Source organism: Hypanus sabinus, chromosome 17 (assembly GCF_030144855.1).
Source record: "Hypanus sabinus isolate sHypSab1 chromosome 17, sHypSab1.hap1, whole genome shotgun sequence".
In the NCBI taxonomy this organism is placed as follows: Eukaryota; Metazoa; Chordata; class Chondrichthyes; order Myliobatiformes; family Dasyatidae; genus Hypanus; species Hypanus sabinus.
The window spans coordinates 32,954,517-32,975,763 of NC_082722.1; the positions used below are offsets into that span (position 1 = coordinate 32,954,517).

The window sequence follows — 21,247 nt, forward strand, 5'->3', positions numbered from 1 at the left end:
CTCTGATCCACTGCCTTTACTTTTAAGAAAGCAACCTATAGTACTGAAGGAAATTGGACAGTATACCAAATCAAACATTTTTATGCCATGACCAATAAAATTAGGAACTGGGATGGAACTGTTAAAACTTACCTCATTTATAACTAGGCAGAGCTATGATAACACCAGAGGGCAGTTTAGACCATAAGACACAGGAGCAGATCCAGGTAATTTCGGCCTATTGACTCTGCTCCACCATTCCAATATTGCTGATCCCAGATCCCACTCAACTCCTTCTCGCCATATCCTTTGATCCCTGATCAGTAGGGCACAATCAACTTCCACTTTAAAAATACCCATGGACTTGGCCTCCACTGCAGTCTGTGGCAGAGCATTCCACAAATTTACTACTGTCTGGCTTTAAAAATTCCTCCTTACCTCTGTTCTAAAATGTCACTCCTCAATTTTGAGACTGTGCCCTCTAGTTCTGGCTACCCCCACCCCAGGAAACATCCTCTCTACATCCACTTTATCTAATCCTTTCAACATTTGCTAGGTTCCAATGAAATCCCCCCCCCCCCCCAGATTCTTCTAAATTCTTGTGAATACAGGCCCAAAGCTGCCAAATGTTCATCATATGTTAACCCCTTCATTCCCAGAATCATCCCCATGAACCTCCTCTGGACTCTCTCCAATGATAACACATCCTTTCTGATTAGCTACTTCTGAAAAAAACTTGAGACTTTCTTCTTTATCTCATCTTTTTTCTCTAAAGTATTGCTGGATACACATTATTAAATCATTGTGATAATATGTAATTTTATTTTGAATTTGTGATAGATTAATTGCATGAATACCACTTTTTCTTTCAGTTCAAATGGTTCCATTTAATATTAGAGAATGTATACATTATACAACTTGAAATTCTTGCTCTTCTTGGAGCTCATCTGCAAAAACAGCCTAATTTCTTCCTTTAATGTCTCTTTCATTCCCTTTTCAAGGTGGATGGAGTCCTGTCAGAGTCCTTGTTCTACAGCTGAACTCAAACTGTGGTTCATTACAGCGATGGTTCCTGCTCCTGGGGTTCATCAACCAGCCATTTTTCAATATTCTAAGGATGCAGCCTGGAAGACATGCATTCTCAGGCTCTGTAGCCACGGAGATGACCCAATTCCAAGTCAGTGTTGTGGGAGAAAACGGAACATTGCAAACAATCAGAAGCATCTATACTCTGATAAGTATCTCTCTTCCTCTCGATGGTGTGGGAGAGTTAGCTGCTGATACTCCAGTAAGAGAACTTGGGAGGAGCCACATGACAGACTTTAATGAATTTTGTTTTGCTGGTCTCACTGTGTGACACCTCTCTGCCATTTTATTAAAGGGGGAGAGGAAGAAGAAAAGAGGAGGGGGAGGGAGGGAGAGAGGGGAGGGGGCGAGTGGAGAGAGACACATGTCAAATTGTCCGGTTGAACAATTAGATTTTGGTGTAGTGTAGATCATGGTCAATCTTTGGGGTTTTATTATTGCTTGCTTGGTTGGCGGCGGGTGCTGTTGCTTTTTGCTAAATAACTGGGGGTGGGAGAGTGTTGATGGGTTGTTGCTGCTTGTGCGTGGGGGGGGGGAGAAGAGGGCTTTGGGGTTCTAATGTTCATACCGTCACTCTTTGGGGTATTCTGTTTTTCATTGATATGTGTGAAGAGCAGGAATTTCAGGTTATATAATGTATACATTCTCTGATATCAAATGCAACCATTTGAACATGAAGATAAAGTGCCATTCATGCAATTAGTCTATCCCAAATTCAAAATACAATCAGCATACTGATTTTTCACATTTCAATAATGTGCATCCAGAAATACATTTTAGACAAAAAAAGGAAGTCTCAAGTTTTCTCAGCAGTAACGAATCAGAGTACTGAAAGATAAAAGATTATAATTGGTAACCATATCTTGACACCAGAGAGCAATTAGATATCAGATGCAACCACATACAAACTTTTCACAGAGTATGGAAAACATGCAAAAACAAATGTTGTCCTTCATCTCAGAATGCAATTATTAGTGTGGGATTAAAATGGACACATGCAATCCACTCTTTAATGACTGCCAAATGCTAAATGTTATCTTCAATGTGGCAAAGCAATTCTGCTGACAAATGTTAATGATTAGTGGGGGGGGGGGGGGTGGATAGAGAGAGGAAGTAGAAAATGATAAAACTCGCTAGAGTTTTAAATAAGATGTGCAAAGCTTTTAAGCAAAAACAACACCTCAATTCTATCAGATAAACATTATAATTGTGAAGAGTAATTGTACACAAGCAGCTTTGCAAGTTATTACTGGAGGCTTACCAATGAAACATAAACCAGCCACAATATTGATGACAGGATCTCTTTATTTCCCCCCCCCCCCCCTCCCCACCCAGTTTGTAACTCAGCCACATTTTAATACAATGTTTGGAACATGTCATGAATTGTTTCTACATATACAGTAAATACTTACTCATCTGCTTTAATTACATTATCAATTCAACTAACATGCTTAAAAATGCTATGCTTTAATACGTTGTTTAACAATGATACCTACAAAATTTAACAATTCTTTAATGTGAACGTAATGGAAACAGTGCAACAGTAACAATAACAAACAAAACTTACATCCAAATACAGGCACCTCAGCATTCTCAGCTCGTGAGACGACTGATGGTATCCCTGCTACGATATTCACAATTGCGTCGAAGAAGCTTGAGTGAGGAGCTACAACAAGAATTGGTGCTTCAGTTGCTTCAGCTCTCTTCCCCTTCACTTCAACTTTGATGAAACCCATAAAAAAATAAAAGGCACGTCCCAAGATTTTCAACACAACTTGTATAATACGGCTGTAAACAAAATTTATAGATACGTGAAATTAATAATTTACCCCAAGTTTGGAGCTTAATTTTATTTCACAATACTAGTTTGGCATAGGGTCTGACTTAATTAAAAAAAAATGCATCTGAATAAAGTGTAGTGAGATGTTTGATTTCACTGAGCATATCTGCACCAACTGGGGTAAAGAATAGGTATCAGGATTACCAAATAGATTTAAAGCTACTTTGAATAGAACTAGAGGCTCTTGAACTAACAGAACTAAAGCAGCAGAAATTCACGCATCAAAGGGCCACCAATTAATTAAAAGGGCCACTTCAAACCAAAAAAACACTACAAAATACTCAATAATAATTATCAAAACATCAGCTGGACTGAAAATGCTTGATGCTGATATTATAAGTAATCACAGTTGACCATGGATGTTGCATCCTAACTGTTGAGGTAATATGGAGAGCAAGCTTTTGCCCATACAGCTGATGAGTTCAAAGGCGCTACAGAGACCGACACAATTTGCCAACTGTGGCATCACAGGGGTTGCCCGTCAGAACTGAACTTGGTGTAGGATTGCATAAGGGACTCTAGCTTCAGATTTTTCCTCAGGGTTCAATGTAAGAGTCTTCCCAGTGAGTGACTATAGTCACAAGGCAGCGGAGCTTTGAGATCAGAATTTTCCTTCCCCTAGAGGAGTTGTCAACCACAAACGACAAGCACCATCTGCCAAGGTGGTTGGTTTTAAGGCACCAGTAAGTCGCCTTTACCCATTCTGTCTGTAGAGACTGTTGCATCAGGCTTAGTAGCTAAGCCATACATGAATGCCAGTGCTGGACTTGGTTGTCAGAGACTACTTGAGACACACACTATTGGAAGAAATTAATAGATAGTGGGAATTTATTCCCTTCACTCCATGCCCCTCTACCCCCTCCCCCAGTATGAAATCCTTAAGGAACCAGCCTCAGTAGTACATAAAAAAGGAATCACTTGTAAATGCCAGGCGCTGTAGTCTTTTCCTAGAACAATGGTCACCTTGCTCAAGAATCACATTGCACTGTCCAAGGGTCCACAACAATTACCTTCACATTTCAATTTATGCTGCCATATGAAACTACATTCCTCCACACCAAAGTACACAACACAGTACATCTAACTCAGGAACAACAGAAAGTAATACTACCACAAATAAATTAGCAAATAAAATATAATCCAGAAGATGGACATTTATGACACAAGTTAAAAAAATAAACAATATAATGCTACTAGCGCTTCTACGTGATGAGACCTGGATAGGCGGCATTGCGTTCAGTAATCGCACAGCCTGGGGAAGGAAGCTGTTTCCCATCTTAACAGTGCTATGGTAACTTCTGTCTGATGGTAGGAGGTCAATGAGATTGAGAGATAGATGAGAAAGACCCTTGACAAATACAATGATATTGAAAGAGAAACATTATTGATAATATTTTAACTTGATTTGCTGTTGATCAGTCATGCATAGGTTACAATGGGATGGGAACAAAATGCAGAGCTTGGCAGAGAAGTGGCAGATAGAGTTCAGTCTGGAGAAGTTTGATGTGATATTCTTTGGAACATCAAACTTGAAGGTGGGTTAATGGCAGGATTCTTGGTAGTGTGGAGGAACAGGGAGATCTTGGGATCAATGCAAGTTAATGGTGCATTGGCTTTCTTTGGTAAGGGGACTGAGTTGAAGAGCTGTGAGAAAATGTTGCAGCTCTATAAATCTCTGGTTAGACCCCACTTGGATTATTTTGTTCTGTTCTGCTGACCTCATTAGCTCTAGAGAGGGTGCAGAGGAGATTTATCATAATGCTATTTGGATCATAATCAGTGAGCTTAGACTTTTCTCTTTGAAAAAGTAATTTGACAATGGTGTATAAGATTAGGCCTATATAGAGTAGACAGACAGTACCTTTTCGCAAGATGGCAATGGCCAATATCAGAGAGAAGCCATCTGAGGTGAGGGAGGAAAATTTAAGGATGATGTCAGTAGATTTTTAAAAAATATTTTTACCCAGAGTGGTAGGTGTTGGGAATGCATTGCTGGGGCTGATGGTAGAGGGTGATACAATACAAGCATTTAAAATATTAGATAGACACAGGGAGTAAGAAAAATTGAGCATTATGGGATATGGAGGAGGGAAGGGTCAGGTTCATTGTGGAATAGGCTTACAAAGGTTAGCACAGCATTATTGGCCAATGGAATTACATAATATTCCATGTACTATGCATGTCAAATGGCTTTTTAGCAGACCAGCAGACTAGGCCTCCAACCAAATCAAGTTTTGTCAACACCAATGAATCTGCAGATGCTGGAAATAAATAAAAACACAAAATGCTGGCAGAACTCAGCAGGCCAGACAGCATCTATGGGAGGAGGTAGTGACAATGTTTCGGGCTGAAACCCTTCATCAGGAGTCAACAAGTTCTGTCAACTTACATCTTTGTTTCTTCAAAAAAAAAATCACAGAAATTTTACAACTCAAAAGGCCAGTCAGGATATTGCTTTCATGTCATTCACTTAATCCCACTTTCTACTTGTTAGTGCATAGCTTTGATTCCAGTACAACAAGGACTTCTGCTTCCACCTTTTTTAGGGCAGAAATTCTGGATATCCACCATTATCATGATTAAAAACATCCTCCCCTTAACATTTTCTAATACTACCGCCTATAGTAAGCTGGCCTGGAGACAAAATGACTGGTTGGTGTAGGGGAAATGTTTCTTTCTATCCATTCTAGGCACCTTCAATGTTTTTACATTTCAATTAAGTCTAGGCTTCCAGTATCTTAAACCGAAAAAGAACAGCTTGTTAATTTTTTTTTCACATCTATAATTATCCAGTCTGCATCATCCTCATAAATTTAATTTGCACCTCTACAGTGCCTTTGCATTTATTTTGTAAAATGACACTGTTCACAACATCCTTGGCTCTAACTTAAAGGTTCATACATTTTAGCATGTTTCTTGCTTTTATGCCCCAGTGAATTTTGCAACTATGTGAAATATTATGCCTTTTAAACTATTTTATGAGTTTACCTAGCTATCTTAATGGATCTGTGGACAAAACAACATACTCCATTCCAAACCACAGGGTCAATTAAATTGAACAGATGACTGACAGTGAAGAAAAAGTCCAAGTTTCTGTCCTTTTTCAATTATATATCCCACAATAAAACAAGATATGTTTACATCTAGAGTTTGAAAGCTATGTAAATTACTAAAAACAATGAGTAACCAAAGGACATCTTGAATATTTCTGAACATCTTCCCAGCCACAAAATCCCATTCTGACATCACCAACTGAATTGAAAGTTCCTGCAACAATTTGGGGAGTTGCATTGATTAAATTTTCCCTTTTCACTCACTTTTATTTTTGTGGTCTACGTCAAAATTCTTTTTTCTACCAGGCAGCAAGTGTTCCATACATATTTATGACAATAGTACAACAGTCAAAAAAGTAGCATTTTTTAATATTTCTGTATTGTTTCTGTAATGCCTGCTCTAAGAACTTACATCAATCAGTCAGAAACAAAGATGCTGCACTTAACTCAAAATTCACAAGGAACTCAGCAGGCCAGGCAGCATTAATGGAAAAGAGTTAACGGTCAATGTTTCGGGCTGAGACCCTTGGAAGATGCTGCCTGGCTTGCTAAGTTCCGCCAGCATTTTGTGTGTGTTGGATTTCCAGCATCTACAGATTTTCTCTTGTTTGTGCTAAAATGAACTGACCATTTATTGCATTCCTCATTAGTTCCAGAATCAACAGTATGTACAACATAGCAAAGTCATGTGAATTTTCCAGAAAATATTGGTGTAGATTACAAAAGACAAAAATATGCACAGAACAATGTACATTATGGCAAATGCTGCCAATCTCAGCATTTCTGAAAGTCCTAGGCAAGATATTTTAAGGCCATTTATTTACGGTAAAGGGAGATGAAAGTAAGGTTAGTTGAAGCAGTGTATATGTAATCAAATTATGTTTGTACAACTAAGCAAAATGTTCCATCCCACCACGGTTAATCTGTTAAGCGTATTGATTGAATTAGCTCTCTAACCATCTGGTGCAACCAGTTTATAAATACTGACCTTCACATCTCAAAGACGAGAAGAATGCATTTTCAAATATAGGCCTGTTTTAACACTTTAAAAATCAATATAAAATATGTTAATTAAATTCATGGCTAATTTTTAATCCCTAGTTAAAAAGATAAATGACAGAGATCAATGGAACATTGAGAAAAATAAATACTATAGCAAAATGTTCAAAAAAGTAACACTTAATTAAATGTCATTTATGGATTTTTAACCAACACTCAACATTAACAACTAAATTTTAAACCTTTTAGCGGTATAACGTGAAATTAAAAAATGCTGATAATTTGAGAAAATAATTCTCTCCAAACAATAAATAAAATAAAACTGATTGTGGCATTAAAATATACATTTTACAGATTAGCAGTAATAAGACACTTCCTGCTTAGTCTAATTAAACTAAAGTATATTCATAATATGTAAAATCTCAGACTAAAAGTAACTATTAGGAATTTAAATCAATCAGACAAATCAGACTTAAATCAATACAAGAATTTTTTCTTAACTTTTAAAAGGGAAGATATTTAAATTTAAACTTGGTTCAGTTTTAGTATTCTCATTTCTGAATTAAAAGACGTGAGTTCATCTAACTGTGGAGATGTAATTTTACACTACACTATAGTACTTGGGAGAACTGTATTAGTTAAATAAAACTCTGCCTGCTCTATGAGGAGCCCACAAAATAAGCCCATGCTTCAAATCAGTGCATAAGAATATAGATCATCTCATCTGCTCTTTGTGGGATCTTTTTGTAATCCAAATCTTACTATCAGTGTTGCCAATTTTTAAGGGGAACTGCATTTCAGAAGTTCCTATCTGGCTGAAAGGGTCATAAATACATCCTCAGCATTTATGCAGTTCTATATAAACCTTTATTTTACAGAGACCCTTGATATGAAAATATTCATTAGATACTTTTTGCTTTACATAAAACCCACTGTGATGTTTTATTTTAAATTGGGGTCATTTTCAAATTTAAACATTCCAAAATATTTGTCCTCTTGTAGAATGTGTTTGACTTTGAATCTAAAATTTGGAGCATACTTCTAAGACATCTGAGATGTCCTCTTTTTCAGAAAATGGGGTATTCTCCCACTGTTATTGACGCAGCCCTCACACGTATCTCTTCTCTTTCCCCTCAGATATAACAGGGATAAAGTATCAGAATTAGGTTTATTATCATTGGCATGTGATGTAAAATTTGTTAACTTAGCAGCAGCAGTTCAATGCAATACTTAATCTAGTGGAGAAAAAAATAAATAAAACAATAATAAATAAACAAATCAATTATGTATATTGAATAACAACACACACAAAATGCTGGTAGAACACAGCAGGCTAGGCAGCATCTATAGGGAGAAGCGCTGTCGACGTTTTGGGCCGAAACGTCAGGACGAAGGGTCTTGGCCTGAAACATCGACAGCGCTTCTCCCTATAGATGCTGCCTAGCCTGCTGTGTTCTACCAGCATTTTGTGTGTGTTGTTGTTTGAATTTCCAGCATCTGCAGATTTCCTCGTGTTTGCTGATGTATATTGAATAGATTTTTTTAAATGTGCAAAATATCAGAAATGCTGTATATTAAAAAAAGTGAGGTAGTGTTCATGGGTTCAATGTTCATTTAGGGATCGAATGGCAGAGGGGAAGAAGCTGTTCCTGAATCGTTGAGTGTGTGCCTTCAGGCTTCTGTATCTCAGCTAAGCATTCTCCACATCTTCTGTCATCTCCGATAGGATCCCACATTAGGCACATCTTCCTCATCAGTCCCCTCTCTAATTTCCACAGGCTTCACTACCCCTTGTAGCTCACCACACCCCACCAATATCCCTCCACACATTTATCCCTGCAACTTAGCTAAGTGTTCAGAGACCCTCAACAATCCTTCCAGGCAAGTGTGAATCTATCATTGTCATTTATTACATCTGATGCTCTGGTGCTGCCTTCACTACATCAGAAAGACTTGAGCAGATTGGGTTAAATCACTTTGTCAAACACATTTATTTCATCTGTCATAACAGCCAAGATTTCCCAGGAGACAGACATTTTAATTCTATTTCCCATTCCCACACCTATACATTGCTTACGCTTTCCTCAACTACCAAGTTTAGGGTAGATGCGGAGAAAGGAATAACACCTCATATTCTACCAAATCATAGCCTCCAAGTTAATAGCATGAATGTTGATTTCTCTACCTTCTGATAACCTCTCCCTTCCACCCCACCCCCCTTGTTTTCCCTTATCCTACCGGCCCAATCTTACCTTCTGTACCCACCCAACCACTCTCTCAATGCCCATCACCCACATTCCTCCTTTTGGTTCTCCCCCTTCCCTTTATCCACTGTCCTCTTCTATTAAATTCCATCCTCTTTAGCTCTTCATTCGCACCTCTCACTTCCCAATTTCTTATATCTTTCCCAGTCTCCCTCTCCCTCACTTTCCTATCATCCCATTCTCACCTGGATCCACTTATTACCCACCAGCATTTTATACTATCTCCCCTCTTTCTTACTAATCCTGATGAAGAGTTTCGAGTTGAAACATCAACTGTGCACTTTCCTCCATAGATGCTGCCTGACTTGCTGAACTGTGTGTGTTATTGCAGGATAACTTTTTTTTTGGATCTTGGACAATACATAAAATATGTAAACTACAACAGAATCATCTAAATAAAATAATTTTATTAGATTTTTTTTAATTTTGGAAGTAGGATAAATGATATTGTACTTGGTGTGGAACAATTCTGAAAGAAACATTTCCTTAATTGAGCAAAGGTGCTAATGTATAGTCCTGTTAACCTTTTGAATGTTTTCAGCCTTGGTACATTATATTGAACCTCAGTAAGTACATCAGCTTCCTGAAGATTAATTAGAAATAAACACACTTAGGATTCCATACTGCATCCCATATTACCTCACCCAATTAATTCCAAATATCCAGACTATATACTGAAACAGGTTCCTTTAAAATAAGTTTCTTCCTCCCAGGGACCACAGCTAATTGTCCTAACTTCCAGACTCACTGCTGAGCCTGAAATCAGATCTACTGACCAGGAAGAGATGACAAATTTCCTTTCCTGAATGATATCATTAACAATCCAATTGTTACATGGCTACTATCATCTATTCTAGATTTTTATTTAATGCTAAGTTATATTATTTAATTGGCATGGAGAGAACTACATGCACCTTTGTCAACTCAAATCTCTGAGTGACTAATCTAGTAGTTGACACATCAACTGACTATACCACAGTTCGCTTGAAAAATAAAAACCGTATTTCAATGCATATTTCCTAACTGGATAAACCTGTATCATGATAGAAGAAGGACCAAGGTTACAGAATGAGTTATTCTTGTATAACTTACAGTCAAATTAGGCATCAATCACTGTTCATTAGCATTATTTGCAAGAACTATCTTTTTAAAAATGAACTGATTATCAGTTTGAAGTATATTGTTTCATGTTATTTCCCATGAATATTAATACAATTAAAATAGGTTTTGGATACTGAAAACAGTGCAAATATACAGTCCTACTAAGGTAGCTTTACTAATCTACATCTCTTCTACTAACTAGAGTTCCTTTCACGTTCCTGTACACCAGTTAACCTTGAGAAAATCTTTGGAATATGAATGACTGACAATTCCATTGCAGAACATGCAGTCGCCCAAATACTTTGCCACAGGAAAGAATAAATGAATCTTAGTGAAAGTAATGTACATATTACTAGCACCACATGAAATTAAAATATCATATTAACATTTTCTCTTTTACAGAGGAAACAAAAACATAGTGAAACGTTCCTCATTCAAAATGCTGGAGGAACTCAACAGGCCAGGCAGCATCTATGGAAAAGAGTAAACAGTCAATGTTTTGGGCCGAGACCCTTCACCAGGACTAAAAAGGAAGAGGATAAGTCAGAGTAGGAAGGTGGGGGAGGGGAAGAAGAACAACAACAAGTTAGTAGGTAATAGGTGAGACTGGGAGGGGCGAGGGGGTGATGTGAAGAGCTGGGAAGTTGATTGCTGAAAGAGGTAAAGAGTTGGAGAAGGGAGAATCTGATAGAAGAGGACAGAAGGTCGTAGAAGAAAGGGAGGGAGAGGAGTACCAGAGGCAGGTGATGGTAGGAGTGAGTGAGAGAGAAAGAAATACAAATGGGGAATGGAGAAGGAGTGGAGAGGGGCAATTACTGGAAGTTTGAGAAATTGTTATCAGGTTGGAGGCTACCCAGACGGAATATAAAGTGTTGTTCCTCCAGCCTGAGTGTGGCCTCATTGTGATAGTACAGGAGGCCATGGATTGACATGGAATAGGAATGGGAGGTAAATTGAAATGACTGGTCATCGGGAGATCCCACTTTTTCTGGCAGATGAAGCAAAGGTGCTTGGCGAAGTGGACTCCCAAACTATGTTGGGTCTCACCAATATACAGGAGGCCACACCAGGAGCACCAGATACAACAGATGACCCCAAGAGACTCACAGGTGAAGTGTCGCCTCACCTGGAAGGACTGTTTGGCATCCTGAATGGTGGTGAGGGAGGCAGTGTAAGGGTAAGCGTGACACTTGTTCCGCTTACAAGTACAAGGAGGGAGATCAGTGGGGATGGATGAGTGGACAAAGGAATGGCACAGGGAGCGATCCCAGTGGAAAGCAGGTGGGGAGGTAACAATGCGTTTGGTGGTGAGATCCTGTTGGAGACGGTGGAAGTCACCGAGAATTATGGAGGCTAGCAGGGTGGTAGGTGAGCACAAGAGGATCTCTATCCCTGGTATGGTGGTGGGAAGATAGGATGAGGGCAGACGTGTGTGAAATGGAAGTGAAAAGTTAGCGTTTTTGGTTGATAGGGACACAATAGGCCAACAAGCCCAGTTCTGTACCATAATGATTTTTGAATTCATTACTAAGGATGAAATTTTGGTGTATTTGCAAATATGATAAATAGGACAAAATCAGCAGAGTTTCATTGACAGATCTTACTTGACAAATCTGTTCAAATTCAGAATCAGTAATGTCATCTATGTGGAATTTCAGAAGGCCTTTGACAAGGTACTCCACACAAGCTGCTGAACAAGAGTCCAGGTGTTGGAAGCAAGGGTCTAGTATGGATAGAAGATTGGCTGGCTGACAGGAGTCAGAGTAAGCATAAAGGGAACCTTTTTTTATAGGATGGCTGTTGGTGACCAGCTGAGTTCTTCAGAAGTCAGTGTTGGAACCACAACTTTTCCATTTATACATTAATGACAGCATTGTGGTCAGGTTTGCAGATAATGTAAAGATAAGTAGAGGAACAGTTACTATCACATGTGCAGGAAGTCTGCAAAAACCCTTGGACAGATGGGAGAGATGGAAAAAGAGTGGCAGATGGAAGTATATAATTATGCACTTCGGTAGACTAAATTAAAACATAGACTATTTTCTAAATGGGGAGAAAATTCAAGACCAAGAAGTGCAAAGGGACTTGGGGTCCTAGTCCAAGAATCTCACATGGTTAACATGCAGGTTGAGCACAATGCCATCAGTTATTTCATTCAGATCATTAATATACAAATTGAAAAGCTGTGGTTTCAACACTGTCTTCTGCAGAACTCCACTGGTCATCAAAGAAAGAAAATCTTATGTTAACATTAATTTCAAGAGGACTAAAATATAAAAGCAAGATTGCACTGCAGAGGCTTTAAGGCATTGGTCTGAATACATTTGAAATATTCTAGTCAATTTTGGGTACTGTAATGCTGGAGGATGTGCAGGTTCTGGAGAAGGTCTAGAGGAGGTTCACAAGAATGATTCCAGAAATGAAAAGCCTATCGTATGAGGAGCATTTTGATATCCATGGGTTTGTACTCAATGGTTCATACAGATGGTGGGGAGTTCTCATTGAAACCCACTGGATAGTGAATGGCCTGAACAGAGTGAACATGGAGAGGATGTGTCCATTAGTATGCAAATCTCAGATCCAAAGGCACAGCATCAAAACAAAGGCACGTCTCTTTAAAACTAACAATGAGGAAGAATTTGCTCAGCCAGAGATTGGTTAATCTGTGGACATTATTGTGACAGAGGCTAAGCCAGTGGGTGTAAATACACCCAAATGCAAGGCAGAGACTTATAAGTTATTGATTTGTCAGGGGGTTTAGGATCACAGGAAGAAGACAGGACAATAGGGTTCAATAAAGTCTGCCCTGATTAATTGTAGAACAAACTCGATGGGCTAAAGAGCTTAACTCTACTCCTTTATCTTATGGTTTCATGAAGTGCAGACCCTATTTATCATGCAGTAAAATATGTTCTGGTGAAAAACTGGCCAAAAATTCTTAAGAATTATGAATCTACGTGCCAACATTTACGAAAGTACTCTTATTTTCAAGCCTAAATGTCTTGTAATCTATTCAGTTGTAGATGACCAAACATGTTGCACAGGATTATCCAAGATCTGAAGCAGTGATCCCCAAGGGGGCAGTTACGTGTCCCAAGGAGACATAGAAGTCATTGGAAGCATTGAAGATTCTTGGGGGGTGGGGGGGGGCATTAGGCGGCACCCTAACTTAAGGCACAAGATCTGACCGACCATTAGTACAGCAGGTACTTCTAAAACAGTAGGATGAGGCCGGAGCACCGGAACACAGGAAGAACCATAGCTCTGCAGGCAGTGAAACAGAGCCAATCAGTTAACTTGCCGACCCTGAAGATTCCACTTGAGGTGTTCAACGTGAACTCAGCTTTATATCTGTGGTCAAGAACCATCTTTGGGGATAATGAGACCTTACGTGACTATTCAATCATGCCAACTGGAATAGTGTAAAGGTACCTTGCTGAACACCAGCTCTATCACAACCAACATTCAGATTCCAATCTGAATCCTTGTCAACATAATTTTTGCTGCTGTGATCATCTTCATCTTCGCCTTGCCATTCCTTTGCATGCTGCTGCCATCATTCCATCCATGTCAACGCACCAACATCATTAAAATTGGATAGGCATTCCTAGTTTGTGTTAATTTTTAATTGTAATTAAGAACAATTAATGATACATAAATACATACTCTCTATGTGCCTAAACATAGAACATAGAAATTTACAGCACATTAGGACAGACCAGTTACAATTTTGGGAGGAAGAATTGTGAATGCTGCCAGCAAAAGGAATCAAAATAGATGTTAAGACACATTGGTCAATTGTAGAATAGAGAAAAATTGAAGGATAATGTTTGCATCTTCTGGTTCATATCTGTTATATTCAGTTTGGGGGGGACTTACGGAGCCAGTGAAGGAATAACTGTTGACTACTAATATTATTAACTTTCTTTTTTGTCTTTCATAGACAGTGAAGCCTTGAATTCTAATCCTGCTAAGAAACAGAAATTATAGAAAGTGCATCAATACTATGTTCCATACTTGGGAGTATGGTTTTATTCTGTTCCCATCCGATCAGCGATGTCCCATGTGTCTTATCTGTAATACGGTACTGTCTAATGAAGCCATAATTGCAGGAACACTTCCATAAAAGACACCCTGAAAAGGCTACTTATGCTATTACTCAGTTTCAGAAGATGAAAGAAGCATTTGAAAAGCTCTGCACACTTGAGTCATTTGCCAAAAAAGCTAAAAATTATCTTGATAGTGGTCTCATTGCTTCTTAAAACATTTCCAAAATGATAGCAAAGTTTGGAAAATCTCATACAATTGGTGAAAGATTAATAATGCCTGCTGTATCGGAAGTGCTTACCACTGTTGTCAAAATGGATACCAGCATTTTAAAATCAATTCCTCTGAGTAATAACTCTGTAGCTTGTCGTATTGACAAAATGAGTGAAAACATTGACTATCAACTATGCACAGAGCTACAAAAAAAAACAGAATTTGTGATACACTGAATGAATTGACTGTGCAAGACAATGAGACATGTGTTGGTTTAAAATGTGTCAAAAATGGAAAAATTTATGAAGAGATTAACAAACTGGGGAAGTTAAAAACAAGTATCCATGGAGAATTAATCTACAACTGGCTTAAAATATGTATTGAGGATAAAAGCATTCTGATTAGGAAAATGATTTCTTATGCAACAGATGGAGCTCCAAATATGACAGGATGCCATGCTGGTTTTGTGGCATTTCTGGAAAAAAGAAACTCCAAGTCTGTTTGCAATCTATTGTGTAATTCATCGACATCTCACAGTCAAGAACCTCAGCCACTGACTTTTTTCAAGCATGACTCTTGTAATGTCTATTATCAACAAAATTAAAGTTTATCTATTAAGTAGCAGAATATTTTGCCAGTTGTGACAAGATAACTATGAAGAGTTTAAATGCTTGCTTCTTTACACTGAAGTGTGTTGGCTGTCAAAAGGCTGCTGCTTAAAATGTTTCTTTGATATTTTTGACACAGTGGTTGAATTTTTTACTTAAAGTCAACAAGAGCATATGAAACAAGACTGAACTTCTACACGGAGTTGTAGCATACTTAGCCGATCTGTATGACAAAATGAACATTCTAAATATGAAATTGCAGGCTGAGAATTTCAATTTAATCCAGGCTAAAAGGTGTCCACCTTTATAGTATGGCACTCTCTTTCACAGATGGTGATTTGCAAGTGTATTGCTTACACCTGCAGTCACTGAAGAAGGATTTTCAGAATTGATTCAATGATTCTGTAAATTCTGGATTGGGTAAAAACCAAATTCTTTGAAAGGTAGAAGAAGAGGAAGAGAATAATCGAAATTCATAATGACGAAGTAGCAAAAATGCTTTATAAAATCTTGGCTTTTGTGGTATGTGGCTACACTGTCATACAAAGTTTCCTGGACTTTGGGGAAGAGCCTAACTGCTCTTCATTGCATTTCCATCCTCTTGCCTTGTTGAAGGAGGCTTCAGTGCAGTGAAAAATATACTCACAAAATCAGAAACCGCTTGGACATTTTTACACATGGGGACTTAAGACTTTTGCTGTCATGACTTGAATTAGATATTTCAACTCTTGATAAAACCCATCAATCTCAAGGATCACATTGATATTGAAGATGCTGTATGAAGGAGGCTTTAGGAGAGCGTTGAAACTGAAATAATCTTAACAGCTGAGGCAAAAGAAAATTAATAAGGTCATTGTTCTGGCACTTTACTGTAAACAGGAATTCAAGCTACAGCACTCAGTCAATACAGAAACATTTCTGCATGTTGTGGTGATCATATTGTATATCCTTATAAAAGTTTACTAGGCCATTTTTAAAATACTTTCCATTTTCCACCTTTATTTTCTGACCACGCATCAGGTGCATCATTTGAATAGATCAGACAACGTGACAGTCAAACAAATAGAACAGGAAAAAGCTACATTCATGACTTGGGTAATCTCTGGAGGCTGGAACAATAAATAATGATTACCCTACAATCCTGGCCGAGAGGAAGGGGAAGCGAAAATGTTTTTTTTGGTAAATCGAGGTTCCCAATTTTAATTGGCATCTAAACTATACACCAGAAATGTGGTTTTACATATCCAAGTGAACCAAAGCATGCCACACTAAGTTATACAGTCTATTTAAATTCTTCAAGCACATTCAAAAGAAGATATTGTTCTTTCAAATGCTGTCACATACCAAACCATAGATCCACAAATAGTATTCCCAGCGAGGTTGCTATGTCACAGTTACAATTATTGAGGTTTAACCCTGACCTCCACTGCTCTGTGACCATATTTCCTCAAAGTGTTCTTCTGCTTTCCTCTCTCGCACCACATACATGTTTCTTTTTTTGCTAAGTTGATTGCCACTGTAAATAAATTTTCCCTGATGTGCAAGTGAGTGCAAGGGGAGTTGATGCAAATGTGGGGAAAATAAAATGGATTAGTGTAAATGGATGTGTCATGCTCAGTTGCTGATTTGATAGGTCAAAGAGGACATATTTCCATACTTCATAATGCTGCTGTAAATTAAATGAATAAATGCAAATGGGGTAAAATATATCCTAAAGAGTTATAAATTAACTATAATTACATTGTAGGTTGGCTTGATCAACTTGCAAAGTAGCACCAACCCTTTGGGCTTCAGATTCCAAATGTAAGTCAAGCACACCAAAATCAAACCAAAGTTGTTCCCAATAGAAACCTGCTTCAATCTCTTGCTTTCAAGAGAATGCAGCAATCTTTAAAAGCAATTACTGGTCCACCTTGATTGCTCTGTAAACTAGAAGCATTTTGTTAAAAAAGCAAATGCTAATACTACACTTCAAATAATCAAAGTCTGATAGCAGAGTAACAGTTTTAAAAATAATGAATGTTATGTTGCTTATGCTTCTCAAATGTTAATCTTATTTAAATCTGTCATCTATAAGATAGCTCAATAATCAATATCAGATCCATTAATGAAAGATGAAGGCCAAAATTGAGTTCAATTCCCACCCACCCCCATTCAAATGGTGATCGACAGTTCATGAACAGAAGTTACTAATACTTACCGTTTCCAGTTTGGAATTGGCTCCTGGTTGCCACATACAGGACAACAAAGTCGTCCAACGAGTGAAAATGGCCAAGCAACAATAATAAGGATAAAAATACAGATAATGCGCAAAGGTACAAGGGTGATGCTGGCCAAAGCTATCTGTAAACAAACAAGAAAATAGGGTCTTCAGTTCACTACATTCACCGCAGAAATGCATCATGAATCGTGACCCTGATATTATCAGCTGCCCACCCTCGCAATGTTCCCATCCTCCCCTAACTACATCCTACTTTGGTTACCCCCACACTGCATTCCCTGCAAAGGAGTCCCCCTTCTTTCCTACACCCCCTCAATCCTACTAACTTCCATCACTTGCAGCAATGAGTCACACTTTATTTGTCTAGAACTGGACAGATCCTACAATAATGAAAATATCAACCTTGCAATATTGACAATTCATCCAGATATTGAACCCACTCTCTGTAGTAACTAGATCCCCAGTTCCCAGTCCCATTTTCCTCTCCCAGACTCAGGAGTCACTATTCTATTTCAATCCATTTTATTCCTAATACATCCCACCCTCATTCTATTCTGATAACACAGTCAGTCGCCCCTCACCACCCACCAATCCTAATGCCCTTCAGAAGATATAACAGCATTCATAAAGACAGGGGTTGATTAAGGATGCTTTCTCTTTCCCAAATTTGATTGATTTTTTGGAGAAGTAAATGTGAATATATAGACATAATCTTTATAGATTTCAGTACACTTTGATAACATTCTGCATGGTAGGCAAGTTAGATTACATGGGATCCAGGGAAAGCTAGTTAACTGAATGCATAGTTGGTATGATGTGGTAGGCAGAAGAGGGTCATGATGAAAGACTGTTTATTGGACTACAGGCCAGTACTAGTAGTATTTCCCAGGGGTTAAATGAGGCCCATTATTATTTGTCAACTGCATCAATAATTTGGATGAGAATGTAGAAGGCATGGTTTGTAGTCTTGCAGACTAACAAAATAGATGGTGCTATGGACAACAAAAATGGTTATCAGGATTTTTGGAGGCATCTGAGTAAGTGGGCCAATGAATGGCATATAGAGCTTAATTTGGATAAGAGCATGGTGTTCTATTTTTGGAAGACAAATGAGAGTAGGGCATTCACTGTGAAGGACTTTCATCTGGGAAGCGTTGTAGAACAGAGGGATGTAGGAGTACAAGTAAATGGTTCCCTGAAAATATCTCCACAGGTTGAAAGGGGAGTGAAGAATGCTTTTCCTACGTTAGCCTCGATCAGCCAGGACATTGAGAATAGGAGTAAGGCTGTTACGTTCCGGTTGAATAATATGTTGACTAGGCCACATTCGAAAGACTGTGTTCAGTATTGTGTTTAGTTGAAATATTGTGTTTTAGATAAAATGCCATTGAACTGGAAAGTGTGAGAAGAAAACGTACAAGAGTGTTGCCGAGACTGGAAGTACTGACTTATAAAGACAGATTCAATAGGTTGGGACTTTAATCACTGGCACAGAAAGGAATTAGGAGTGATCTTACAGAGGCATGTAAAATCATGCGGGACTTAGATATGGTGAATGTGCACGGTTGAAGAGTCAAAAACTAGAGGACGGAAGTTTAGGGTGAGTTGGGAGAGACTGAATAGGGAATGGAACGGCCACCTTTTCACCCGGGGTATGGTCAGCATGAGGGAAAAAACTGCCAAAGGAAGTGACTGAAGCAGGTCTGTTAGCAATATTTAAAAGGCCAAGTATCTGGATGGGAAAGATTTGCAGAGAGATCGGTCAAACGTGGGTAAATGGGATTAGTCTGGACGGGAATCTTGGTCGGCATTGACCAGATGGACCGAAGGACCTGCTTTCGTGTTGTATGGCCCCACGAGCTACACACCTGTTACCCCACCTACCCCTTTCAACTACAGCCCCCGTTTCCCATCACCTTCTAGAGACCCCCGGCCCCCCAATACCCCTCTAAAGCCACCCCACCCGCTGACCGAAGTCAACACCACCCCCATCCCCCGACCCCGACCCCGACCCCAAGCTGCCCTCCAGCCTCCGCTAACGGCTGCCGTTTCCTCTCGCTCACCTTCAGTTTGTCGGCCGCGCTCAGCTCGATGTGGTAGACGAAGGGGTTGAGGACGGGCGGCTGGAAGAGCGACGCCTGCCTGGGCACCGGGAATATCCGGCTCGTCTTGTTCCTCCGGCTGTCACTGTCGTCCAGCTTCCACGACACGGACGACATCGCGCCGCTGCCACCCGGCTGCTACCGAGCCGCCGCGGGCATGCGCAGAGCGGCCGTCGGGCAGCAATGCGCGGAAGAGAGACAGACGGAGGTGCAGAGTGTCTGAGGGAGGGACTGGAGCAGTGAGGGATCCAGAGGGGGACTGGAGCAGTGAGCGACCCGGAGAGGGACTGGAGCAGTGAGGGATCCAGAGGGGACTGGTGCAGTGAGCGACCCGGAGAGGGTCTGGTGCAGTGAGCGACCCGGAGAGGGACTGGTGCAGTGAGCGACCCGGAGAGGGACTGGTGCAGTGAGCGACCCGGAGAGGGACTGGTGCAGTGAGCGACCCGGAGAGGGTCTGGTGCAGTCAGCGACCCGGAGAGGGTCTGGTGCAGTGAGCGACCCGGAGAGGGACTGGTGCAGTGAGCGACCCGGAGAGGGACTGGTGCAGTGAGCGACCCGGAGAGGGTCTGGTGCAGTGAGCGACCCGGAGAGGGTCTGGTGCAGTGAGCGATCCAGAGGGGGACTGGTGCAGTGAGCGACCCGGAGAGGGTCTGGTGCAGTGAGCGATCCAGAGAGGGTCTGGTGCAGTGAGCGATCCAGAGGGTCTGGTGCAGTGAGCGATCCAGAGAGGGACTGGTGCAGTGAGCGACCCGGAGAGGGTCTGGTGCAGTGAGCGACCCGGAGAGGGTCTGGTGCAGTGAGCGACCCGGAGAGGGTCTGGTGCAGTGAGCGACCCGGAGAGGGACTGGTGCAGTGAGCGACCCGGAGAGGGTCTGGTGCAGTGAGCGATCCAGAGGGGGTCTGGTGCAGTGAGCGACCCGGAGAGGGTCTGGTGCAGTGAGCGACCCAGAGAGGGTCTGGTGCAGTGAGCGACCCAGAGGGGGTCTGGTGCAGTGAGAGACCCGGAGAGGGTCTGGTGCAGTGAGCGACCCAGAGAGGGTCTGGTGTAGTGAGCAACCCGGAGAGGGATTGGTCAAGTGAGCGATCCAGAGAGGGACTGGTGCAGTGAGCGACCCGGAGAGGGATTGGTCAAGTGAGCGATCCAGAGAGGGACTGGTGCAGTGAGCGATCCAGAGGGGGACTGGTGCAGTGAGCGATCCAGAGGGGGTCTGGTGCAGTGAGCGATCCAGAGAGGGACTGGTGCAGTGAGCGACCCGGAGAGGGTCTGGTGCAATGAGCGACCCGGAGAGGGACTGGTGCAGTGAGCGATCCAGACAGGGTCTGGTGCAGTGAGCGATCCAGAGGGGGATTGGTGCAGTGAGCGATCCAGAGAGGGACTGGTGCAGTGAGCAACCCGGAGAGGGACTGGAGCGGTGAGCGACCCGGAGAGGGTCTGGTGCAGTGAGCGATCGAGAGGGGGTCTGGTGCAGTGAGCGACCCGGAGAGGGACTGGTGCAGTGAGCGACCCGGAGAGGGATTGGTCAAGTGAGCGATCCAGAGAGGGACTGGTGCAGTGAGCGATCCAGAGAGGGACTGGTGCAGTGAGCGACCTGGAGAGGGATTGGTCAAGTGAGCGATCCAGAGAGGGACTGGTGCAGTGAGCAACCCGGAGAGGGACTGGTGCAGTGAGCGACCCGGAGAGGGACTGGTGCAGTGAGCGACCCGGAGAGGGACTTGTGCAGTGAGCGATCCAGG

At 40.9% G+C, this 21,247-nt stretch overlaps 1 protein-coding gene across 1 annotated transcript in view; it reads right to left on the reverse strand.

Moving 5' to 3' along the window:
* Window positions 1-19,664, reverse strand: part of lpcat2 (lysophosphatidylcholine acyltransferase 2) — a 75,410-nt gene extending 55,746 nt beyond the window's left edge. The window contains exons 1-3 of the mRNA XM_059992813.1: window positions 19,475-19,664; window positions 17,391-17,533; window positions 2,633-2,853 (exon numbers count right to left, since the gene is read on the reverse strand). Of these exons, the coding sequence (XP_059848796.1) occupies window positions 2,633-2,853; window positions 17,391-17,533; window positions 19,475-19,630 (520 nt within the window). The 5' untranslated portion in view covers window positions 19,631-19,664. The remainder of the gene's footprint in view (window positions 1-2,632; window positions 2,854-17,390; window positions 17,534-19,474) is intronic.
* Between the last annotated feature and the right edge of the window lie 1,583 nt (window positions 19,665-21,247).